At 42.2% G+C, this 26,537-nt stretch overlaps 3 protein-coding genes across 5 annotated transcripts in view; 2 read left to right on the forward strand and 1 right to left on the reverse strand.

Annotated features, from left to right (window-relative positions):
* The window catches only part of IL36G (interleukin 36 gamma), a 153,306-nt gene that overhangs the window by 89,334 nt on the left and 37,435 nt on the right, over positions 1-26,537 (reverse strand). The window lies entirely within an intron of this gene.
* Positions 5,138-11,807, forward strand: IL1B (interleukin 1 beta). The gene is made up of 7 exons (XM_006744743.3): positions 5,138-5,239; positions 5,692-5,756; positions 6,302-6,353; positions 8,003-8,207; positions 8,726-8,890; positions 10,110-10,240; positions 11,186-11,807. Exons 2-7 carry the CDS (start codon positions 5,707-5,709, stop codon positions 11,393-11,395), a joined length of 813 nt encoding a protein of 270 aa, XP_006744806.1. The 5' UTR covers positions 5,138-5,239; positions 5,692-5,706; the 3' UTR covers positions 11,396-11,807.
* IL1A (interleukin 1 alpha) overlaps positions 5,776-26,537 on the forward strand; it is a 47,887-nt gene continuing 27,125 nt past the window's right edge. Inside the window, exon 1 of the mRNA XM_081796763.1 lies at positions 5,776-5,781. The gene's annotated coding sequence lies outside the window, so the exon portion shown is untranslated. The remainder of the gene's footprint in view (positions 5,782-26,537) is intronic.

The raw sequence follows: 26,537 nt of genomic DNA on the forward strand, positions 1-26,537 counted from the left end.
AAAAGGATCTGGTTTAGGCTCAACTCAACCATGTTTGAGTCATGGTTCCAGCATTTACTAGTTGTTTGATCTTCAGTAAGTTATCTGTCAGCCTCAGTTTTCACATAGGTGAAATGAGTAAATACTATTTATAAAGTTTATTGCAAAGACTAAATAAGACAATGAAAAAAGTGCCTGGTACTCAATAAAGGACAGGTTTTTTTAAGTATTGTTTCTAAATTTATATCCAAGAAATATGGTTTAATACAATGGTGTAAGACAAGGGCCTACATCCTATGACCTGCAGGACAAATCCAGTTCAGCCCATTCATTTACGTATTATCTATGGCTGCTTTCTCACAATAATGACAGGGTTGAGTAGTTGCAACAGACCCTATGACCTACAAAGCCTAAAATATTTACTATCTGGTCCTTTATAATGTTTCCAGACTCCTAGTATAAGCAGCGCCAGAGCTCTGTGTTTGTGGCTGACTATCTTATATCCATTACATGCGAGAAAAGATATAGAGTAGAAATGCCCTGGCATCCACCTCACCTGCCAAAGGGCTTTTGCTGTTGAACCCAAAGGAAGGACAAGTTTTCATTGGCTTCTCAGGTGAAATAACAACTCAGCCAGTAAGGAGAAGCCTCTGCAGAACATATACCTCACCAAACCCAGCAGCTTGCTCATATATTTGAATCCTCCTTGTTCTAGACCAGGGAGGAGAATGGAATACCCTGGAATCTATCTGCTCTGAGTACCTGGATCCAGGCAGGGGGCAGACTCAATGAAGATGATGCTCTAAGAGGAAGAGCAGAGGTCTCAAAACTAAAACCAGACTCTCTAATCTGAAATAATCCCTAAAACAGAAAGAAAAGGAGAGAGGTATCCATGGAGACAGGCATGGCTACACAGGACATTTTAAAAACTTTCAGATACCAGAAAGACCCATGGGAATGGTAGGAAGGAATGATAGGCTCTTAAGAAGAATATTAGGAAGTCAATGCCAAGAATGAGATGGGACTTGGAAAATGGTGGCTTTTCTGTGCAAGGGAGTCAACAAGAACAAAATGGCCCATGGCAGAGACTAGATATTACTATAACTACACACGATAATATAAGAACTAACCCATGATTATTTGTCTTCTTGCTCAAAATGATTGAAGACCATTTGGGTGAGGCCAATCTTGCTAAGAGAGGCTAGAAGCTTATGATCAGGCATAAGATAGTATCAAGGCACTTGCTGCTCTGAATAAATGCCAGTCTCCTGTGTTGGAGAAATGACCTGCCAGTGTAGAGGACAACTTGCAGGTGAGAACGGCTTGAGTGACTCAAGAGGGAAGAATCCCCCCAAAACTGGAGCTTCCCACTACAACCTGGCATTGCCAACTCCCCACTTCTGCTTGTTTCATTTTTTGGGTTTGCGTTGCCATTTACATCATCGTCACTCTTCCAGGCCCTCCCCCAGTGCAACTATTTCTGTAGTGAGAAGTTTTCTGTTGATTAGGGACTGGAAGGAAGTGCTATGGCCTGAGTAGCCTCCTTGAAGAGACAGGGCTTGATACATGCATTGTGCAACATGCTCGCCTGACACAATAAGAAGTTTCACTTCCTGAGATGGACAGGATGCTGCCAGGTTGGGGTCCAGGCTATGGGGCTGGGATGAGACATGGCAGAACTGTAGAAACTACTACGTCAAGGGGCATTGCCCCATGGCTCCAAAATTTCCCTTGAGTAAAAAGAATGGGAACTTATGCACCCTGGATGCCAAAAGATGTAGAAGTAGATTCAAGATTCCTGACCTCAATCTCAAATCCTTAGAAACAGAATGGATTAACTCAGAAATGACGCTTGAGTCTCTTGCACACCTCCCTTTCTGTCACTGGCTTTCATCCAACTTCACTCAGCTTCTAATCACATCAACAGGCTGAGGGCATCTCTGTGTTCTCTATCAGGAGAGCCCACAGAGCTATCAGACCTCCAGGTCTTGCTGACCCCAGCATAAAGGCTCTGAGGAAGATGGTAGTTCCTTCAATGAAATTTGGGGACCACTGCTTAATTTATGGAGTGAAACCTGTGGAGGTAAAACAGAAAAGTCCATCAGGCTCCTTAGACAGGGCCTCTAAAGTGTCTGCAGAACCAGACACCCGATTTTATGAAGGTCCAGAGTTGGGAACTGACTATTGCTTACCAAACTCATAAAAAATTGATGTATTGAACAGGATGCAGCTTTTTTTTTTTAAGATTTTATTTATTTATTTATTTGAGAGAGAGAGAGCATGCGTGCACAAGAGGGGGGCAGGAGCAGAGGGAGAGGGTGAAGCAGGCTCCCCACTGAGCAGGGAGCCAGATGCGGGGCTTGATCCTAGGACCCTGGGATCATGACCTGCACTGAAGGCAGATGCCTAACCTACTGAGCCACTCAGGCGCCCCCAGGATGCAGCTTTTAGATTGCCTGTGGAACATATAACTTATCAAAAATGGCATTCTTGTGTCTGCCTTCCTGATATCAAGGTACTAGGCACCAAATTAAGAATCAGAGGGCTGTTTGGTAAGCCAGCTTGCTGGCAATCCTTGCCCCACAGTAGAGTCTATTTCCCTCCTACTTGGAAAAGTCAGGGACTTTCTCCCATGGACAACACAGAGCAAGCACAGTACCTGGCACATAGTAGCATATGCTCATTTGAGGGAAAACACTGTCAAATTCCTGCTCACCCATGCAGGCAAGAAAATTTCACTGCCTCAGTATGCATACCAGTCACTATGCCAGACCCAGCTCTAAGAATTCACAGCTTCCTAAGGGAACCAGATAAGCCAGCAAGGTTTCAATTCAGTGCTATAAGTGCTGTAATATAGATGTGCCAAAAGGGGTGGGGAAGGCCCCATTCCTAGGCTCCATGCACAGTTTATAACCTGGTCATTCAATCATCCTACAAATGTGAAGGCTACCCTGGGGCAGTACTCTGGGCAGGTACTCTGCTGGTCTCTGAGTTCAACAAAGTCTGGTGTATTTTGATACACTAACAACAAAATATCTAAAAGAAAAATAAAGAAAATCCCATTTATAATAGTATCAAAACAATAAAATAAATAGGAATAATTTAACCAAGAAGGTGAAAGATCTGTACAATGAAAACTCTGAGACATTAATGAAAGAAATTAAAGAAAAGAAACAAATAAATGGAAAGATATCCCAAGTTCGTGGACTGGAATAATTAATACTGTTAAAATGTCCATACTATTTAAAGCCATCTATAGATTCAGTGCAACAACTATTAAAATTCCAGTGGCATATTTTACAGAAATAGAAAAAAAACAATCCTAGGGCACCTGGGTGACTTAGTCACTTGAGCATCCGACTCTTGATTTGGCTTAGATCATGATCTCAGTGGTCGTGAGATTGAGTCCCACGTCAGGCTATGCACTGGGTAGGAAGCCTACTTGGGATTCTCTTCCTCCCTCTCCCTCTGCCCCTGCCCCCCACCAGCTTATGCTCTCTTTCTCAGGAAAGAAGGAAGGAAGGAAGGAAGAGAAAGAAAGAAAGAGAGAGAGAAAATCCTAAAATATGTATGGAATCAGACCCCAAATAGCCAAAGCAATCTTGAGAAAGAAAAACAAAGCTGGAGACACCACACTTCCTAATTTCAAACGAAACTACAAAGCCATAATAATCAAAACAGTATAGTAATGGCATAAAAACAGACACATAGAACAAAGGAACAGGATTGAGAGCCCAGAAATAAGCCCATGCATATATGGTCAGCTAATATTTAACAAGGGAGTCAAGAATACTCAATGGAGAAAAAATAGTCTTTCTAATATGTGGTGTTGGGAAAACTGGATATTCACATGCAAAACAATGAAATTGGAGATGCCTATCTTGCACCACTTACAAAAACTAACTCAAAATGTATTAAAGACTTAAAAGTAAGACCTGAAACTGTAAAGCTCCTGCAAAAAAACGTAGGAGAAAAGCTCTTTGACACTAGTCTTGGCAATGGTTTTTTGAATACGACACCAAAAGCACAAGCAACGAAAGCAAAAATAAACAAGGGGGACTATGTCACAGTGAGTAGCTTCTGCACAGCAAAAGAGACAGTCAACAAAACAAAAAGGCAACTTCAGAATAGGAGAAGGTGCTTTAATAAAACCACCTTTTGCATCAAGGACATTTCAAGAATTCTTTCTTGGCCATCGGCTTTGAACCCTAATGTTCTTTCCTACATCATTATTCATAATCTTTTCAAATACATTCTTAATCCGGGCTTATTCACTGTTCATCAAGTATTGATACAGACTGCATGTGTAACTGTCTAGGGTACCAGCACCTGGTCTGAAAGGGTTGAATGAGTTTATCTGCAAGGTTCTCCCAGCCCCATCAGGAGCCTGAACCCCTGCACAACTATATATTTTCTGTCCCATCCTAGGAGGACACCTGTCTCCCCAGAGGCTTCTGTAATTAACCGAGCTCCCAAAGTAGAGAACAGCACCCTCAGTTCAGACTGGAAGTGTTACTGTCACCTCTTTATACCCCTTAATCCATCTCCAAGTGGGAAGGCTCCTAAATATAAGTACAATGCATGAGTGAAGGAGCCTGTTCGTGTAGGTATCTGTGTGTTCTCTCATTTTGTTCCAGAGACTCTGAATTAAAATAGTATTCTAACCTAGGAAAATCCTATATATCTATATATATATTTTTTTTAAGATTTTATTTATTTATTTGACAGAGAGAGACACAGCGAGAGAGAGACACAGCGAGAGAGGGAACACAAGCAGGAGGAGTGGGAGAGGGAGAAGCAGGCTCCCCGCTGAGCAGTGAGCCCGATGCGGGGCTCGATCGCAGGACCCTGGGATCATGACCTGAGCCGAAGGCAGACACTTTAACGACTGAGCCACCCAGGCGCCCCGGAAAATCCTATATTTTAATATTGACATCATTTGTGTAACAGTTGTCAGAAAAATGATATATATTTGCACAATGACACATCTGTAAAAATGTGTCATCATTTGCTACCACTTGCCCTTCCATGGGCTAGACAATTATTTCAGTTTACCCTCCCCCAGAAGTTCCCACTGATCCTCTTTTTTTTTTTTAATTTGGTTGTGAAATCAGTTAACCAAAGGGGAAATTCTTCAGCTCTCCACTTCTGCTTTTAAAGAACATAAAAGTGAGGTAGAAATTGGCAGATGGCATAGCTCTTTGAGGCACAGTGGTCCACTCCAGGATTCTATTCTCTCCAGCCAGTCTTCACTATTCAGGTACAACTTGAACTAACTCTTCTTTATGACTAGGTTCCAGTCAAGTCTCTCTGTCTCTCTCTGTCTCTGTCTCTCTTTCTCTCTCCCTCCCTCCCTCTCTCCCTTCCTCTCTGCCTGAGGGCTGGGCTTTTTACAAAAATGCCACATGTATTATGGCTATGATTTGTGAAATATTCTGGGAATGAGTATTGCTTATGTAGCAGCAGACATCTGAGAGGTCAGTGTCAAAGTCTCTGCTCCAGATCTAACAAATACACTCCTGGTTTGGGTTTGGTTTAGCAAATGTTTCCTCTAGACCCAAAGGAAGGCTCTTCATACATTCACTCACTCATTTAAAGATTGTTCCTTTACATGCCTGCCATGTGCCAGGTGCTAAGGGAAAATCACATATGAAGGCAGCTCTTATGGAGACTGGCATGGCAGGAGTCGCTCATTTTCTCCTCTTTACACAGGTTTCTGAAGCAGCCATGGCAACAGTACCTGAACCCACCAGTGAAATGATGTCTTACTACTACAGGTCAGTGGGGACACTGAGCCAGCAATGTGAGCAGCGCTCCTCTTTCAAGAGTGGAGTGTTATCTGTGCTTGGAGACCAGATTTGTCCCCCGAACTGCCTCTTCCCATGGCAAGCATGGCTCCAAGTTAACCTGGTTTAAAGACTGATTTCCCACCGCAAGTCCAGTCTTTGGACCCAGAGGCCATCCAGATGCTGTTGCTGCAGGGGCTTCCTGCAGATGGCAAATAGGAAAAAAAGATTCCAAGTATACAATACAGGGGACCTCTTGGCAAATTTTGGCTTGAGAGAGAGGAAAGGCTCAGATGTGGAGTGGGTGGAAGTTAGGTCTCAGGATCCAATAGGGAGTACCCAGGATATCTGCCCTGCCTCCTGTGCCATTCCATGTATACTGCCACAAAACTTGCCAGCAACTTTCGGCAACTTTAAGGGACATACCATTTGCAGTTTCCTATTAATAATGAAGACTGTTTGCAGGGAATTTAAAAAGAAGAAGAAGAAAACTGTCTGGGAGACATACTTGAGCAATCTCTCTGTTTTAATTACAGTGACAAGGAGAATGACCTATTCTTTGAGGCTGATGGCCCCAGAAAGATGAAGGTGAGACCATGGGCTTAGCTCATAACTCCTGGTGAGATTCTGACATGGGAGAGGCTCCATGAAAAGGGTTCTAGGCCCACTTGTTTCCATGGTATTTTGTGATGGAAGGACTTTTACCTCTTCCAGCAAGACAGACACAGATGGCACTGCATGCTGACTTGGTCACTATACCATTCCCACCGTCACTCACTAAGGCTTGGTGATGATGGCTATGCTTGCGGAGGGCAAGGAGGAATGGCAGTGGTGATAAAGTTTGCTGTGTCTTGCTAGGAAGGCAGCCAAGGCTGCAATGCAAATTTGATTTTCCTTTTAGGAGAGGGTTCTGCCTACATAAATCACTTAAGTCCTTGGGAATTAACATATGCCTGCCCCCCTTTAAAGGTAGAATAGTTTTTACTCCCTGGGGTGGAGCTTATGACAATAAGATGTGGATGATATAAACAAAAAGATGAATTAGGAATTGAAAGAAATTCATTCACTTGCTGTTTGACCTTAAACAAGCCACTTCACCCTCTGGGCCTCTGAAAAATAAAGGGAATGAACTAGATGATCTTTGAGCTCCTGGCATCCTATAACATTCAATTCTGAAATATTGTCAGTGGTGGCTAAGTTTATCCCTGGAAATGGGTGTTTCTCTGACTCTCAACCTTACTGGGAACCATCTTAACATTCGAGCTGTCCCTTCTCTTCTCTATGAGGCCTGATGACTTTCCAAGGTGGTACAGCCATCAACCCAGCTAGGTCAGTCAGACAGATGAGCAAGCAGCTACTTTTCTCTGACTTTTCTTTTCTCTTTCCAATTTTTGGCAGCCTCCCCTAGCCTAATAATCCAGTCCCTACTCTTGTAAAAAGCACATTTCTTTAAATGTTTTAAAACCAACCACTGGTTTACTCCAGCCCTGGGTGGGGTGTGTGGCTTCTCTGTCTGGTCTTTACCTCCACTGCTCCTTCCAGCAGCCTGGCTCACTCTAATCTGGAGCCTCAGCTCTGGGCAGGAACTTCTGTCACACTCAGCTTTCCTCTGTGCCATTAAAGGCCTCTTTAACTATCCTTTGAGAGTTCAAACCATTATCATGCTACCAGGGCAACCGCACGTAAGCCTTCATACAGTTACACAGTTTCTCTGAATAACAGGAAAGTGGGAACATATTTCACAAATAGTAACCACTTTTAAGTATTTGTAGAATGCTTATAAGACAGTGTTTAGAAAAAAAAGAGGGAACTTGTATAGAATACTTAAAAACTTGTTGAATGAACATAGATGAATGGAAAATGTTATGATCATCATTGCCATGAAGAATTAAATACATAGTGTTAAAGCATTAGAGATACAAAAAGACACAAAGGGTAAGAAGGTATAAATTTATGGTTAGGTGGAGCAGTGTATAAAAAAGATAAATGAGGTAGACATGGGTTTTATTCTAGAAGAATACCATATAGGCCACCAGAAAGCCCACAATTCTGGTTTTGGGTCTGCCTCTAACTTGCCACATGCCCTTGGATAAACCACTGAACCTCTCTGGGCTTCAGAGAGAAGAGAGTTTAACATTAGAAGCTCAGTTATCTCCAAGGCCCCTTTGGCCTCTCTGATGTAAAAACAGTTCTCTGGCCCAACCACCTTAACACACTCTTCCTTGGTCTCTCTACAGTGCTGCTTCCAAGACCTGAACAACAGCTCTCTGGAAGATGAGGGCATCCAGCTACACATCTCCCACCAGCTCCAAAACAAGAGTCTGAGGCATTTCGTGTCAGTCGTCGTGGCTTTGGAGAAGCTGAAGAAGATATCTTTACCCTGCTCACAGCCCCTCCGGGATGATGACCTGAAGAATGTCTTTTGCTGCGTCTTTGAAGAAGGTATTTACTGAGACAGGAGATCTCTGGTCATTTGCTTCTCAGAGTCCATAACTCAACAGTCAACTAAACTACCCTGAAGCTGAAGCCTTTTAAAAGTAGTACTATTGAGAGAAAAAACAGAGGAGCCTAGAACCAAATGAATTATCTCTTTAGTTGACACTATTCTTAAAGTAAGACCTTAATAACTACTCACATTTGCCAGTCACTCCACCAATCTCAGAGGCTTTCACTTGCATTACCTCCTGCAAGTCTTACAATGTCCTCGTTGGGCTAGTGTTACTGCCATTGCCATTTTATGTGAGTAGCTCTATTCCTAGTCCACAGCAAGCCTGAATCCACATCTTATGGTGCCAGGTCCAGTGTTCTCACACACCCCACCCTCTCCCCACAATTGTTATGATCAAACTCCAGCTGTGCATACTTGGATATCCTCAAAAAAAACAAATTCTGATGCCTTCTATCATCTGGCCTGCCCTTCCAATTCTCTTCCTAAACAACACATATGCTCCATATTTCAGAACCCGTCGTCTGTGAGGTGTATGATGATGATGCCTTTGTGTGTGATGCACCCCCACAATCGCTGGACTGTAAATTCCGGGACATAAGCCAAAAATCCCTGGTGCTGTATAACTCATATGAGCTTCGGGCTCTCCACCTCAATGGGAGTAGTGTAAACCAACAAGGTAACTGGGGACATCTTGATTCCTTTCTTGGCCTCCTGGCTGCTTGCTAATTCTCCACATTTTTAACAAAGTAGAACAATAAGGCAAATTATGAACATAAATGAAAAAACATAATAATGAACATGTAAACTTTTTATTTTGGTCCTAGCAATAACACCAGATTGATTCCCTTAGTGTGTTCATTTTTCAACAAGAGATGAGACTCTGAGAAATTAAAATGCTCAAGTACACCCAGGACCATTGTCCAGCCAAGTCTTTGAATGATAGTGCAATGTCAATGCTTCCATTAGAAAGGGGTCATTTGATGGACATGACCTAACTGCCTGTGGGTTCCTTTTTCCTGTTCTTGAGGTTGAAACTAGAGTGGCGAACAGATAATGTGTCCATCCTCATTCCCAACCCTGCCCCCTTAACCCTAACATCCTGCCCGTCCAATACCAGATGGCTCTTTATAGGGAAATTTTACTGACAAGCAGGAACTTATCTCTCTGTATTGTAACTAGCAAATGTTTCAAGTCTGGAGAGCCGATTACTTGTGGAAATCTGCCTGGCACCTTGCCACTGAACCCTGTATGCAGGAGCACAGCCAAGGGAGCAGCTGAAAGGAGCAGCCTGTTCTCTTCCAAGGCTGCTGAACTTGGAGAGAGGCATCTTAGCCAGGCCAGGACAAACCTGTTTCTCTAGAACTGGGTTGTGAGCATGACCTAAAGGCCCCCAAATGAGATGGCTGTGACTAAGGAAGATTAAAATGAGTGTCTCTTTGGAGCCACTTTTCCCAGCTAAGCGTCCCCTCTCCCAAGTTCTTCCCACTTGTTCCATGTGTCTGAAACAGATTTGTGCCTGTTTTCTTTTGGGAGCCCTGATCTACCTCTTTTCTTGCCTTTCACATTGATCAAATTGTTTTGCTCATTTGGATGGGCACAGTCACAAAATGGCTTCCTTCCTTCCGTTTTCAAAACTTAGACTCCCTAATTCTTCATTGCCACTGTGATGAGGCTCTAAGAAACCCCCAGACCTTCTTTGGAGAAAAGAATCAACCAACTAACCCTGCTATTGTCTGTGGGAAGCCAAGTTATCCCATCTGTTAGGCCATGAGAACCTCAGTGTGGGTTCCCACAGAAGATGTTAATTGTATGAGTCCTGGGCTTGGGGTCCAGTGGTTGGGCCAACTCTGCACTGCTGTGTGTTCCTGACCACAAGGCCCCTTTTCTTTCTCTAGCGGTGTTCCGCATGAGCTTTGTGCAAGGGGATGAAAATAGTAACAAGATACCTGTGGCCTTGTGCATCAAGGAAAAGAATCTGTACCTGTCCTGTGTGATGAAAGATGGGAAGCCCACCCTGCAGCTAGAGGTAAGTGAGTACCAGGGACTGAAGGCTTCCCAGGCTCCTCTCAAACACCATTAGGCCTCACTTACTTCCAAGACAACCACCTTTTCCTCCCCAGGGAATCTGGGAGCAGAGCTACTTGTTAATTTTGCATAAATGTAAATAAATTTAATGTAATTATTAGATGTATGCAACTTTCACTCCCACCACAGAAAATTAAGTCATTTTGCTGATATTATTATGTCCTGCCATTGTTTTTTTTTTTAAAGATTTTATTTATTTATTTGAGAGAGAGTGAGAGAGAGAAAGAGCACAAGAGGGGGGAGTGGGAGAGGGAGAAGCAGACTCCCCGCCGAGCAGGGAGCCCGATGCGGGACTCCAGGATCATGACCTGAGCCGAAGGCAGTCGCTTAACCAACTGAGCCACCCAGGCGCCCATGTCCTGCCATTGTTATCACCCAACAGATGATACAATGTTAGGGTTAGAAGGATTATAACATTGTTAGGGTTACTCCATTTGATAAATGACACTTTGGGAAATTAATCAATTCAAGGGAGTGTCACCTGTCATCTCCTCCACTCCCAAAATCACCCTCCACCCTACCCCACCCCCAACCAGCTTTCCCAACAAAAGTTTCATTTCTAAGTTGAAGTCATTCTAGCCAGGGCCATAAGAAAAATACAGCAAAAGTCCCTGGAAACTAGCTACTCCTAGAAGTTTTAACCCAATTTTCACTTTTTAATAAAACTCCCACCTATATTATGCTCCCTACCATTTGATAGTAAGTTTCAGAAAAGAGTAAGGGCTCTTTCAGTCACTACACAGAAAATTGGGGTCGCAAAGATAAATCAGGAGTCTGGATCCTGGTCCTACGACTCATCAGTTTCCTCTCTAGCTGAACCAGAGAATAACCCCAGAGTGTCTTTGTCCCTTCCCTCATAAAAATTCTTATTTCTGTTTTGCTGCAGATGTTAGACCCCAGCGTTTACCCAAAGAAGAAGATGGAAAAGCGATTTGTCTTCAACAAGACAGAAGTCAAGCAAACCTTGGAATTTGAGTCTTCCCAGTTCCCCAACTGGTATATCAGCACCTCTAAAGCAGAAGCAATGCCTGTCTTCTTGGGAAATACCAAAGGTGGTCAGGATATAACTGACTTCACCATGGAATTCTCTTCCTAGTGACCTGTACCCAGAGAGTCCACAAGTGCTGAGTAACCCTTAGTGCTAGTGGAAGGGGAATAGAAGGGTTTAAACATGGCCTCAAGCAGAACTTCACTATCTAATCAGTGCACACTTCACTTCATTATCTAATTGGTGCACAGCTGCCTTCCCTAAATCACTGCTAAGAAGATCTCCTGCCTACCAACCAGGTGGAATAGCGCCCTCTTCCCAGGGCCAATCCTCAGACCCCCTCTGCTGAGTCAGGTCCCTCTCATCTCTTCTACTAACTCGAAGCCAGCCTGACAGAGGCCATTACACATTAGGTTCAAAGAAACCCTCTGTCCTTTGTGCCCAACTTCTGATGAACAACCACTTAACTATTTATTTATTTATTTATTTATTGATGGGTTATTCTATTTAATTTAAGTCAAGAGGGCCAAGAAGCATCAGTGTCTGTGAAAGAGCCCACTCTTTAATAGCTACGAAATGAATTTAATTTGCACTAATGTGCCATCTTTATATCAAGTCCTTTCACCAATGCTGAAAAGTGTATAAGCTCAGATTGTTTAAATAGGAATATTTATGAATGATTAAGTATGACCACACTGCTTCAATGATTCTGAAATAAATTTCACTGAAAAAAACATTTTTTTTTTCCATGTGGTAATTGCCTTTTCTTGGATCTGCACAGAAGAGTAAAGATAAATGGAGGGGCGCCTGGGTGGCTCAGATGGTTAGGCGTCTGCCTTTAGCTCGGGTCATGATCCCAGGGTCCTGGATCGAGCCCCACATCAGGCTCCTGGCTCAGCGGGGAGCCTGCTTCTCCCTCTCCCTCTGCCTCTCCCCCTGCTCATGCTCTCTCTCTCTCTGTGTCTCTGTGTCTCAAATGAATAAATTAAAAAAAAAATCTTTAAAAAAAATTAAATAAAGATAAATGGGCCCGTGAGGGTTCTCCTTGGGAAGCTGGAAGCCCACTCCTCATCACTGAGTGTGGCAAAATACCTAGGAACATCACTAACCAGCAAAAACAAGCCTACCTATCCCTCCCCTTCATTTCTGTTTCTCCACAAAAGATATTTGGTACACAAGTTTCATCTGAAAAATAGGATCAGCTGAAGTAAGGGACGAAGTGTTGGTGGTAACCACTGTCAACAATTTCTCTACTCATTTATTCAACAAACATTTATTAAGTAAATTGTATGTACTAGGAGCTGGGAGTACAGAAACAAGACAGGTAGGGCATTCCTAGTTAGATGAGAGAGGCAGATAGATACAAGCAAAAATAAGGCAATGTGGCAAACAGAGGTAAGATTAAGTATGAAAGGAGCAGCCAGGAGGACAACATCTACTGTGAAGGACAGGGTTAAGGAGGACGACATATGAGTCAGACCTAAAAGAATGAGCAGGGGTGATGAATCACAGACCTGTACCTCTGAAACAAATAATACATTATATGTTTAAAAAAATAAAAAAGATAGTAGGAAGGGAAAAATGAAGGGGGGAGGAAATCAGAGGGGGAGATGAACCATGAGAGACTATGGACTCTGAGAAACAAACTGAGGGTTCTAGAGGGGAGGGGGGGTGGAGGGATGGGTTAGCCTGATGATGGGTATTAAGGAGGGCATGTATTGAATGGAGCACTGGGTGTTATACACAAACAATGAATCATGGAACACTACATCAAAAACTAATGATATAATGTATGGTGACTAACATAACATAATAAAATTAAATTAAAAAAAAAAAGAAAAGAAGGGAAAGGGTACTCTTAGTAGTGGGACCAGTATGATCAAGAGCATGGAGCAAAAATGAATAATAAATGATGTAAGAAGTAAACTTTCAGAATTGCAGAAGTCACCAGAAGCAAAGTCAAAAGAAAAACAACCCAAGGAAAAAATATTTGTAACTATATCTCAGGCAAAGGGGTAATTTGTTTAATATATAAATGGTTCCTTCAAAACATTAGAAAAAAACATGAACTGGGAAAAATCCAACAAACAATATATTAACAGGCCGTCCACAGAAAAGGAAATACTATTAGATCGTGGACAAAGTAAAACATGCTCAATACTACTTATGACAAGAAAATTGAATTAACAGTACTTTGAGATATCAACATTCTCCTATGAGATTACCAAAAATCAAAAGTTTAACAACACACTCTGTTGGGAAAACTGGGGTAACCCCCACTCTTAACCATTATAGGTGGGAGTATAACTTGGTACAATTGCTATAGAGGAAAATTTGATAAAACTATGAAAATTACAAATGAACATCCCCTTTGGCCCAGCAATTTCACTTCTGGTGATTTATCCTATGTATATCCACCCATGTGAAATGACACATGATCAAATTTATTAATTGCATATAACTTGTAAAAGCAAAAGATTGGGGAAAAAGCCCAAATGTCTATCAATGGGAGCCTGTCTAAATGAATTATGGGACATCCATACAATGGAATGCCGTGCGGCTATAAAAAAGAATCAGAGGGGCACCTGGGTGGTTCAGTCGGTTAAGTGTCTGACTCGATTTCAGCTCAGGTCATGATCTCAGGGTTGTGAGATTGAGCCCGTATTGGGCATGGAGCCTGTTTAAGATATTCTCTCTCTCTCTCTCTTCCCCTCCCTCCCTCTCTCAAAAAATCAGAAAGCATTCCACACCAATATGGAAGCCTGTCCAAGATATGCTGGTAACTAAAAAAGAGCAAGAGGCAGACAGTGTTTATAGTGCACTAACTTATGTAACAAAGAGCAGGGGGAAAAATAAGACAGTACTTTCCAATTTTGTTTGTATTTGATTTCAAAAATTCTGAAAGATATATAAGAAATTTTAAAAGTAGCTGTGAGGGGCTGGGGAATAAAATATAGGGAACAATGGTGGGAGCAAGACATTTCTCTAGATACTTTTTATATAGTTTGATTTTTTTTTATTAACATATAATGTATTATTTGTTTCAGGGGTACAGGTCTGTGATTCATCAGTCTTACACAATTCACAGTGCTCACCATAGCACATACTCTCCCCAAAGTCCATCACCCAGCCACCCCATCTACAGTTTGATTTTTTTAATCATGTGAATATATTACCTACTTAGAATTAAAATGGTAAACATCTATAAAAGGTATTTGTCAAAATATATATACATATAAATTGCTGGGCCAAAGGGGATGTTCATTTATAATTTCCATAGTTATTATCAAGTCATATATATTTGACATAATTGAAATGTCCCAGTTGTCAGCAGCTCACTCCTAGTACCCTTTCCTCCTCTTCCTTCACAGTTTTCCAAGCTAGGGCACAGGAGCTGGATGGAGGCCCTACAACCTGCTCTGTCTGCTTCATAACTGCAGTGCAAAGGATGGGAAGGTACCCAAGTGGCGCTCATTCCCCAGTATACGATAGAGCTGGTGGGAGGTAGGCAGCTGGTCCAGGGAAGAAAGCAGAAGTACCCCTGGGGGTCCTAGCAATGATACTGTCCCCTTTCCTTGGTTGATTGATAACAATTCCACCCACCTCTCACAGGTCCAAAAGGGAGAACATGAGAAAGAATGACAAAATGTGAAGCCATCTAACCTTGTGAGGAAGCCAGATTCCAAATCATCTATGAGAGTGTAAATTGCTACAGTCATTTTAGAGAGAAAATTGGCAGTGTCTAATTTATTTTTAACATGACTTATGGCTCAGCAATTCCATTGTTTGGTGTCTTCCCTGAAGAAACAATTTCAAGGATGTTTATTTTAGAATTGTTTATAAAAAGTTAAAATAAACTGGAAACAACCTAAATGTCTACGGGTAAGGAAAAGGTTAAATAAACCATGGCAAGTTAAAAATAAAAATAAGTAGTGCTGAAATGGAAAAAGATTCAGACAAATCATTGACAGAAAAGGTCAAGCTGCAAAACCTTAAGTACAGGATGATTGATATAAGTATAGGATGATACTATTCACATAAAAGAAAAAAGTACTGCACATCCAAATTGCATGGCCATATGTTTCTAACAGTATGTAAGACAGAGAGCTCTGGAAGGGTATTGACTAGACTGAAAATAGTGGTTATGGTGGGGCGGGGGGGGGCACAGGGGAAGGGATTATCAAGAGGAACTTTAGCTTTATTTATGTTTGAATTTTTTATAAGAAGAATGTATTTGTGTATTACTTATATAATTTTAAAAAATCCTCTGCATTAAAATGTTCAAAAGGCCTGAGTTTCAATTCCTGGAACTAAGCCAAAGTCTAAAATTGACCGTCCAAAGACTATCCTATTCCTGGTTTGAAGCCAAGTTCTTTCCCTGATAACAGCTCTCCCTCTCTCTGCACTAGGTGTTCTTATCCTGGAAAAGAGAAATAGGCTATTTCTAAATGGAAAAGACCAAATGATTTGAGTACAGAGAACCAGAACCCTCCCCCAACTCTACCAACTACATGAAATATGACAAGTAGGAAGTCTTTACAATGGGGTGAAAAGTCAATTTTTCTGTACCTCTGGCAGGTAACACACCATATCATCACAGCTCCTACCAGCTTTCAAGGAGATCCCATGTACCTGGAGAGTAGGAGGCAAGTGCTTGTAAATTTGAGTCCATAGGGTTAGGGTGTGGCTTATCCTATATGCCTGGGCTGGAGTATGCCAGTATCTGCTGGGGGGAAGGTACATGATGCAATGGTATGTGGGAGCACACCTAGTCTGAAAGGCAGGTTGGGGGTGAATGGCTGCTACAATGTCACGGTCAGTGACGGAAGAATAAGTCAGCATGTCTTCTGTACAGATCTCCTCCCTGCCCGTTCCTCATCCCCCTGTACAGCCTTGCTGAATTATCCACAAACATCTGATTCAACTGGAAGCCAGGGTGAGAATGACCTAGAGAACTGGTGTGATGCCCACCCAGGGTGTGGGACCACAGTCAGAGCCTCCTCCCAGTTCTATCATATCTTACCCACATCCCGGCTCCTAAATTGGCACTTTGGACAGAAGCCAAGTGATTAGATTTTTTCCCCCCTGGGAAGTCCAGAAGCAATGTTTTCTTATTTGTATGATTCTTTGCTTACACAAATAATCATGAAAACTAAAATCCCTCTTGGAAGGCAAGTCATAAAACCATGAAATGAAGCATGTGGACCAGGAAAGGTAGGTCTGGGAGGAGCAAGGAGTGTGCCAGGGACCTGGGCAGCTCTCTCAAATCAGGGGCTTCTCTGTCTCTGAGAATATCTCACCTTCTGGCAAATAGGGCAGCTGGAGATAGAGGGGTCCAGGTAAAGCCTGTCCTTGGGCAAGTGGGGCCCTCTGGGGACCAAGGTATAAGTTGTTACTGGTATTCAGCCACTCCTGTCTTTGACCTGAGTTTCCACATAGGCTGTTTGAAAGAATCAATGCTTCTCTTTCTCTCCAGCCCCTCCCTGCACCCAAAGCCATCAGCCCTCAGCGCCAAAAAAAGGTATGACATCCTTCGTCTGCCAGGGATCAGAAGTGTGAGCCAAGGGAGTCCTCCCAGGCACTACCTGAGCATCCTGACACAGCAAGTCAACCTGAAGAAGCCCCTAGCCAGAAGGGTCCATCCATGTGGTTTGCATGTGAAGGCTGGGTTTGGATGAGTCCTTGGAGCAGGGGGATATGTGGAATCCAGATACATACAGGAGCATCTACACACTATGATTTGGCCTTAAAATATAACATAGCAGGAACACCTAGAAGAGATGTCAAGTGTGGTAGCTGAGCCTCAGTGCCCTCCCAGCCATAGGGATAAGACCTTTGTCCCAAGTATGTGATGTCCTCTTGATGCATCATGGACCTTGCTTCTAGAGCATCAAGTCCAATTCCCTCCCAAAAGGCCCTTCCAGGGCCCTAATCCTTTTAGAATGTTGGTCTTCCAAAATTTTAGTTTATAAATCACCTATGACAGTTTTGAAAAACTATGACCTCACCTCTTTGCCAACATACATGTTTTAGGTTAAAATCTAAAATTTTTTATAATTTTAAATAGTTAATTGCAAATGTTATCATTTCTGGAATATTGTAAATTTGACATTTAAAAAAAACTGTTACATCACTTGTAAACATATCCAACAAAATCCTAATACCATAGTAACGGTTTCTTACTGTCATCCATCTAAAAATTACATGAACAAATTCCTCTTCAACAGGTGAAAATTAACAAGATTCCTTTTTTTCTTGAACTGATATTTCCATTCATTTCCCCCATGAAATTTTATCAAAATGTAATACATATTATGCTTAAAAGCATTTTACTGATCATTCTATGATACTTCTTTGTAACAATAAAAATGTGTTCAATCAGCTACCCTACAACCCAGCAATTGCACTACTGGATATTTACCCCAAAGATACAAATGTAGTGATCTGAAGGGGCACATGCACCCCAATGTTTATCGTAGCAAAGTCCACAATACCCAAACTATGGAAAGAGCTTAGATGTACATCAACAGATGAACGGATAAAGAAGATGTGGTATATACATACAATGGAATACTATGCAGCCATCAAAAAAATGAAATCTTGCCATTTGCAACAACATGGATGGAACTAGAGGGTATTATGCTAAGCAAAATAAGTCAATCAGAGAAAGACAAGTATCATATGATCTCACTGATATGAGGAATTTGAGAAACAAGACAGAGGATCATAGGGGAAGGGAGGGAAAAATGAAACAAGATGAAACTGGAGAGGGTGACAAACCATAAGAGACTCGTAATCTCAGGAAACAAACTGCGGGTTGCTGGAGTGGAGGGGGGTGGGAGGGATGCGGTGGCTGGGTGATGGACACTGGGGAGGGTAGGTACTATGGTGAGCGCTGTGAATTGTGTAAGACTGATGAATCACAGACCTGTACCCCAAAACAAATAATACATTATATGTTAATAAAAAGGAAGGGAATATTGAAAGGGGGGAAATCGGAGGGAGAGATGAACCATGAGAGACTATGGACTCTGAGAAACAATATGAGGGTTTTAGAGGGGAGGGGGTTGGGGGGATGGGTTAGCCTGGTGATGGGTATTCAGGAGGGCACGTACTGTATGGAGCACTGGGTGTTATACAAAAACAATGAATCATGGATCACTACATCAAAAACTAATGATGTATTGTATGGTGACTAACATAACAATAAAATAAAATTAAAAAAATAAAAATAAAAGCAAAAAAAATTTTTTTTTAAATTAAAAAATGTTTTCAGTCAAAACTTAATTTTTAAGGGGCTCCTGGGTGGCTCAGTCATTAGGTGTCTGCCTTCGGCTCAGGTCATGATCCCGGCATCCTGGGATCGAGGCCCGCATCAGCCTCCCTGCTCGGCGATAAGCTTGCTTCTCTCTCTCCCACTCCCCCTCCATGTGTTACCTCTCTCGCTGTGTCTCTCTCCGTCAAATAAATAAATAAAATCTTTAAAAAAAAAAAAAAACCTAATTTTTAAAAAAACTTATTTTTTATGTAACTATAGGATGTTGAATTTTTTTAAAAATTCTTCTAGATTGAGTCATCATTACAATTATTGTTAGTACACAATTGATCAAAATAATATTTATAATATTATTATATATAATATATTCATAATATATTATGAATGTTGATTATTAGCAATATATATTGATAAGACCAAGCTTTTGAGGGGGGCGGTGGAGAGGGAGAGAAACTTAAGCAGGCTCCACACCCAATACTACACCTGATGCAGGGCTCCATCTCACAATCCTGAGATTATGATCTGAGCTGAAATCAAGAGTCAGACACTTAACCGACTGAGCCACCCAGGCACCCCAATGAGACGAAGCTTTTAAAAAAGTTATTTCATGGGGCGCCTGGGTGGCTCAGTCGTTAAGCGTCTGCCTTCGGCTCAGGTCATGATCCCAGGGTCCTGGGATCGAGCCCTGCATCAGGCTCCCTGCTCCGCGGGAAGCCTGCTTCTCCCTCTCCCATTCCCCCTGCTTGTATTCCCTCTCTCTCTGTGTCTCTCTCTGTCAAATAAATAAATAAAATCTTTAAAAAAAAGAAAGTTATTTCATATATTTATATATTACTCATAATTAGAATGATCCTGTTGAACACTATCCTATTCTTACTGTTTTTTTTAATGTAAATAGTGGGAAAACATGTACATATAAGTAATACATAGATAGGAATGAAAAGAATTTTATTATAGCAATGTCATACAATTCTTTGAAATCCTTCTAAGTTACTTGCTAAAATCACATAGTCATCTATCATCAAAATTATGTTTAATGACTTATTAATCAACAACTTATTTAGTTCTTCAGTTTTGTTGGAAGATAGAAATAGAAATCTTGGGGCATCTGGGTGGCTCAGTTGGTTGGGCGTCTACCTTCAGCTCAGGTCATGGTCCCAGAGTCCTGGGATAGAGTCCCATATCAGGCTCCATGCTCAGTGGGGAGTCTGTTTCTTCCTCTGCCTGCCAATCCCCCTGCTTGTTCTCTCTCTCTCTCGCTCTTTCTGACAAATAAATAAAATCTTTAAAAAAAAAAGTATTAAAAAAAAAAAAAAGAAATGGAAATCACCCAAGCTGCATAAGTCCTTAGAGTCCTTCACTGGACACTGAGATATTCCCTTTGTTTGGTACCCAGGGGCTCTGATACCCCAGGGCAATGTAACTTCATAAGGTTAGGAATGTGTGGGAAGACCGGTATTCTCATCTTTCTTGAAAAGTAGGTGAAGGGCAAATGTACAATGGGAAGTGAAGGTCAGTCTGTCCTCCTTTCTGCTACTCATGTGGCTGTCTGCCCTGGTGCTGTTTATTGGACTGGATGAATGCCAAGAATGACCACAGCTGATGTCAGGATGTCAGGTGACTATAGTGACAGCACCTAATGAAGCTCTGCTGCGTTGTGAGGGGGAGAAGATTGGAGTGGGAGGCCTGGGCCCACTCTTACCTCTGACCTTTTTTTTTCCTCTGTAATAATGCAGGGTAGGGTCAAGGTCAGATAGTCAGCTCTAGCATATGTGGTTCAGTTCATCATCAGTGATAGGAAAATAACTAAACACAGCAATAGGATAGAGAATAACTGGGTGGGTGCAATGAAAGGTGTTATTTTAGGTGAGGAGGTCAGGGAAGGTCCCTCTGAGAAAGTGCCTTAAGCAGAGACCTGAATATAGGTAAGGTACCAATCTTGCAAAGATCTGGGGGAACAGTGTGCCAAGAGGAGGGAATTTCTAGATGTAAAGGTCCCAAGATCAGAAGTGGACTTGACATGAATAAGGCACAGTAAGAATGCCAACGTGGCTGAAGCAGCATGAGCACAGGGGAGAGGGGCTGCAGAGGAGGATAGGGAGGCAGGTGCCAGGTCTCTATAAGGAGTTGGGACTTAGTATGTCATACAAAACCACTGGAGGTTCTTTTTTTTTTTTTTAAGATTTTATTTATTTATTTGAGAGAGAAAGAATGAGACAGAGAGCATGAGAGGGGGAGGGTCAGAGGGAGAAGCAGACTCCCCGCTGAGCAGGGAGCCCGATGTGGGACTCGATCCCGGGACTCCAGGATCATGACCTGAGCTGAAGGCAGTTGCTTAACCAACTGAGCCACCCAGGCACCCTCACTGGAGGTTCTTAAACATGGAAGGGATGATCTCCTGATATTTTTTTTTATCACTCTTGCTGTTGTGTGAAGAATGGACACTGGAGACAAGAAGAGAGGATGACAAAAGTGGATGTAGACAGACCAGTTAGGAGGCTGTGGCAATGGACTACACAGAAAATAGTAGTATCTTGGACAAGGGTAATAGGTGATGGGGTATATATTCTGGGCATAGAGACAACAGAACTGGCTGATGGAGTAAATGTAGGAGATGAGAGAAAGGAGAATTCAAGGGGGACTTAAAGGTTTGAGAGCTGAGGAAGTGGGTAAATGGGGGTATTTAAAGAAATAGGGAAGCCTCAGGAAACAGCAGGTATCCTGTTCGGGGGGGAAGGAGTGAACCAGAAGTTCTGTTTTAGCTAAGTTATATTTGAGATACCTGTTAGCCATGAGAATATAAAATCCAAATCTCCCATGAGATTCAGATTCAGGAGTAACTGGCATGTAGAAGGCTTATGATGTCATGGGTCACCTGACACTACCTAACAAGAGTGAGTTGCTAGAAAAGAGAATGGCCAAAGACTGAGCCCTGGGTACAACAACATAGAGGGATTGAAAAGAAGAAATAGAGCCATCAAAGGAGATTTAGGAGTAACCAGTGAGGTGAGAGAAAAACCAGGAGAGGAGAGAGGACAACGGGAGAAAGAGGGTAAAGGAGAAGTAGGTCCACCAGGTCCAACAATACTGAGAGGTCGAGTACATAAAGGCCTGGCCTTTGGATTCATTGAGAAAGAGGAGGAGGGTGGCCATAACAAAAGTGAGGACAGAGCTTGAGGACAAAACCCTTCTCAGAAATGATTCAGGAGAGAATGAAAGGCAAGCAAGTGGAACCAGTGAGTAGGCAAGACTCCTTTGAATAGTTTTGCTGCAAAAGAAAAGGGGAAGCAAGAGGAACAGAGAAATGCAGTGATAGCTGGAGGGGGCCGTGGGATCAAAAGAGGATTTTTATGTTTAAGATGGGAGTTGTTATAATACATTGGGAGGTTCATATAATCAGTCAGTAGGAAGGAGAGAGAAATGATGCAGGAGAGAAAAAGAAGGATTACAGGAGTCAAAGTCTACAGGAGTAGCCCATAAGGGAGGTGATATACATGAATACAGAGCAAGTCGGTCAATAACGGCTGGGGTAGAAATACAAGGCAACTCTTTCCTAACCACACCTGTCTTCTGAATAAGACAGCACAGAGTGTGCTCAGTCATGCTAGCTACTCAGGGCCTTGTGGCTGTTATTCCCGCACAGACTGGGTTCTCCTCTCCTGGCTCCCTAAGCAGGACCATTTTCATTGCCCAGCTATTACTGTCAGACCAAACAGGTTGACCTGCCCTGGCCACTGGCACATCCTCTTGGAGTCATCCTCTGACAAGCTCCAAATGTTGTGCTTTACCTTCAACCCCTTTAAGGTCCTACTGGATTCTAGAAGAGTCTGAGAAGCATCTCCCTCCTACTCATTATCACATGGCAGCTGTGAAAGGTGGCTATCACAGGTATTAAATGCATAAGAATTTATGCCATCACAGGCAATAAATGCATAAGAATGCTGAGATTTTAAACCACCCATTAATCATTATAATGAGTATAGAATTGTAGTCATCAGCAAACATTGGGGGAAAAGTCAGGTACTAAAGAAATTAGAAATTAGCTGATAAAGCAGTAAAAGATATTAACAAGGACCCAGATAAGGGGGAATATTTCATCTATCTATATCAGGTGGGGAAAGTTGAAAGCAGTTAAGATAAAAATTGGGCAGGGGGACATTTGAAAGATGTCCATGGAGCTTAGTTGTGAAACCAATTCCCACTGACTTATCAGTCTGGTCCCAACTCTAAGAATTGACTCTAAGAATTGACTGTGGTTTGCATCAAGTTACCCAAGAAGAAACCAATGACAGTGTCTCACATTCTCAAGCCAATAACTCACACCAAGTTCCTGAATCTTTGATCCAGGAACCTCAGGGTCAGAATCTTTGGCCTAGGAACCATCTCAGATGATTAATCTGTGATCTGTGTCCCTGTATTAAGTGGCTTTACAACTCCAGGAAAATATTTAAGAAAAAAACAAAAGCGGTTCAGGAAAAGATGGTGGAGAAGTAGGGGACCCTATTCCAACTGGTCCCCGAAATTGAGCTGGATATCTACCAGACCACTCTGAACACCCACGAAATCAGCCTGAGATGTAAGAAGATATATCTGGATCTCTACAAACAGAATATCACAGGCAGTTGATTTCGAGGTATGAAGCGGGGAGCTGTGATTCCATGGGCACATATCCGAAGATAAGCGGAAGGGGGAGGGAGCTGCCATAAGTGCTGGTGCCGGGAAGGTGAAATAACACAGAAGTGCAAAAGCCTCCAGAGCTGGGGACCGGCCACAGACTCGCAGACCAGTAGCGACAGGGAAAGGACTTTAGGGCAGCCACAGACTGCAACCTGGAGCGGCAGGGCTGCACGTGCGAACTGGGGGTGGCTGGCAGTTTGAGAAGCACAAAGGGCAGAGACGTGCCCCTGTTCCCCGACCTGGAGGTGAGGACTGGGAGCACTGCTGAGGGGTGCACAACCCAGGACGCTGCAGTTTATAGCAGCACAGACAGAGAGATAGTGTGGCCTGGAGAGCTCACTGAAGAACAGACTGTGATCTCTCTGCTCTGAGGCAGAGGGTTGGAAACGATGTCTTCTGCTCTGACTCTCGGAACAGACTCTGAAAGCCACTAGGGAAAGCTGCCAGAGAACAAAAGCTCCAAAAAACGAGTTTTCACTGAGCCCATCCCCCCCCACAGGGGGCAGGGCAACTCTGCCCAAACAGGGTTGCCTGAGTAACAGCGTGGCAGGCCCCTCCCCCAGAAAACAGGCTGGGAGAACAAGAGGCCGGCAACCTATAAAACAGGTGCATCTTGCTTGGGTTGTGGTCAATAATTTGGACTCTGTACAGTCCCTCCACCACCCCTCAACAGAATGACTAGGAGGAGGAACCCCCAAAATAGGAAAGACTCAGAGACTGACTTTTGCAACAAATTTACAAATGGATACAGATATAACCAAGATGTCAGAGATGGAATTCAGGGTAGCAATTGTGAAGACAATAGCTAGAATGGAGAAATCAATTAATGGCAACATAGAGTCTCTAAGGGCAGAAATGAAAGCTGAAATAGCAGAACTTAAAAATGCTATCAATGAGATCCAATCTAATCTAGATAATCTAACAGCTAGGGTAAATGAGGCAGAAGAATGAATTAGTGATCTAGAAGATCAATTAATAGAAAAGAAGGAAAAAGAGGAGGCCAGGGAAAAACAACTCAGAATCCATGAAAACAGAATCAGAGAAATAAGTGACACCATGAAACATTCCAATGTCAGAATTATTGGGATCCCTGAGTGGGTGGAGAGAGAGAGGACTAGAAGATATATTTGAGCAAATTGTAGCTGGGAATTTACGTAATCTGGGGAATGAAACAAACATTCGAGTCCTAGAGGCAGAGAGGATCCCTCCCAAGATCAAGGAAAACAGACCAACGCGCTGGCATGTAATAGTAAAACTCGCAAATCTTAGAACCAAGGAAACCATCTTAAGGGCAGTTAAGGGGAAGAGATTCCTTACGTACAGAGGGAGGAACATCAGAATAACGTCAGACCTATCCACAGAGATCTGGCAAGCCAGAAAGGGCTGGCAAGACATATTCAAGGTACTAAAAAAGAAGAACATGCAACCAAGAATACTTTATCTGGCAAGACTGTCGTTTAGAATGGTTGGAGAGATGCAGAGCTTCCAAGACCAGAAGAAACTGAAAGAAATATGTGACCACTAAGCCAGCCCTGCAAGAAATATTGAGGGGGGTTCTATAAAAGGAGAAAGACCCCAAGAGTGATATACAACAGAAATTTACAGGGACAATCTATAAAAACAACATCTTTCACAGGCAACATGATGACAATTAATTCATATCTTTCAATAATCACTCTCAACATGAATGGCCTAAACGCTCCCATAAAATGGCACAGGGTTGCAGATTGGATAAAAAGACAGGACCCATCCATATGCTGTCTACAAGAGACTCATTTTGAAACTAAAGATACATCCAGACTGAAGGTGAAGGGATGGAGATCCATCTTCCATGCCAATGGACCTCAAAAGAAAGCTGGGGTAGCAATTCTTATATCAGACAAATTAGATTTTAAGCTAAAGACTGAAGTTAGAGACACAGAAGGACACTATATCATTTTTAAAAGGTCTATCCAACAAGGAGATCTAATAATTGTAAATATCTACGCCCCCAACATGGGAGCAGCCATCTACATAAGCCAACTGTTAACCAAAATAAAGAGTCATATTGATAACAATATATTAATTGTAAGAGATCTCAATACTCCACTCTCAGCAATAGGCAGATCATCTAAGCAGAAAATCAACAAAGAAACAAGAGCTTTGAATGACACACTGGACCAGATGGACCTCATAGATATATACAGAACATGCCACCCTAAAACAACAGAATACTCATTCTTCTCAAGTGCACACGAACTTTCTCCAGAATAGACCGCATACTAGGTCACAAGTCAGGTCTCAACTGATACCAAAAGATTGAGATTATTCCCTGCATATTCTCAGACCATAATGCTTTAAAACTGGAACTCAAATCACAAGAAAAAATTTGGAAGAAATCCAAACACTTGGAAGCTAAAGACCACTCTGCTCAAGAATGTTTGGGTCAACCAAGAAATCAAAGAAGAACTTAAACAATTCATGGAAACCAATGAGAATGAAAACACATCGGTCCAAAACCTATGGGATACTGCAAAGGTGGTCCTAAGGGGGAAATACATAGCCACCCAAGCCTCACTCAAAGAAATAGAAAAATCCCGAATTCACCAACTAACTCTATACCTTAAAGAACTAGAGAAAAAGCAACAAACAATGCCTAAGCCATGTATTAGAAGAGAAATAATTAAGATTAGAGCAGAGATCAATGAATTAGAAACCAGAAACACAGTAGATCAGATCAACGAAACTAGAAGCTGGTTCTCTGAAAGAATTAATAAGATCGATAAACCACTGGCCAGACTTATCCAAAAGAAGAGAGAAAGGACCCAAATTAATAAAATTATGAATGAAAGGGGAGAGATCACGACTAACACCAAGGAAATAGAAACAATTATTAGAAATTATTATCAACAACTATACGCCAATAAATTAAGCAACCTGGAAGAAATGGATGTCTTCCTGGAAACCTATGAACTGCCAAGACTGAAACAGGAAGAAGTTGACAACCTGAATAGGCCAATAACCAGTAACAAGAGTGAAGCAGTGATCAAAAACCTCCCAAAAAACAAGAGTCCAGGGCCTGATGGATTCCCTGGGGAATTCTACCAAACATTCAAAGAAGAAATAATACCTATTCTACTGAAGCTGTTTCAAAAAATAGAAACAGAAGGAAAGCTTCCAAACTCATTCTATGAGGCCAGCATTACCTTAATCCCCAAACCAGGCAAAGACCTCATCAAAAAGGAAAATTTCAGACCAATATCCCTGATGAATATGGATTCCAAAATTCTCAACAAAATCCTAGCTAATAGGATCCAA

Source organism: Leptonychotes weddellii, chromosome 10 (genome assembly GCF_054177405.1).
Source record: "Leptonychotes weddellii isolate Sample4059 chromosome 10, ASM5417740v2, whole genome shotgun sequence".
Taxonomy (NCBI): Eukaryota; Metazoa; Chordata; class Mammalia; order Carnivora; family Phocidae; genus Leptonychotes; species Leptonychotes weddellii.

Bases quoted from the DNA above. Each gene is read 5' to 3' on its own strand.
- IL1B (XM_006744743.3), top strand. From the start codon at position 5,707: ATGGCAACAGTACCTGAACCCACCAGTGAAATGATGTCTTACTACTAC. The intron at 6,354-8,002 runs GTGAGACCATGG...GTCTCTCTACAG, and splicing joins ATGGCCCCAGAAAGATGAAG to TGCTGCTTCCAAGACCTGAA. The intron at 8,208-8,725 runs GTATTTACTGAG...TCCATATTTCAG, and splicing joins TTGCTGCGTCTTTGAAGAAG to AACCCGTCGTCTGTGAGGTG.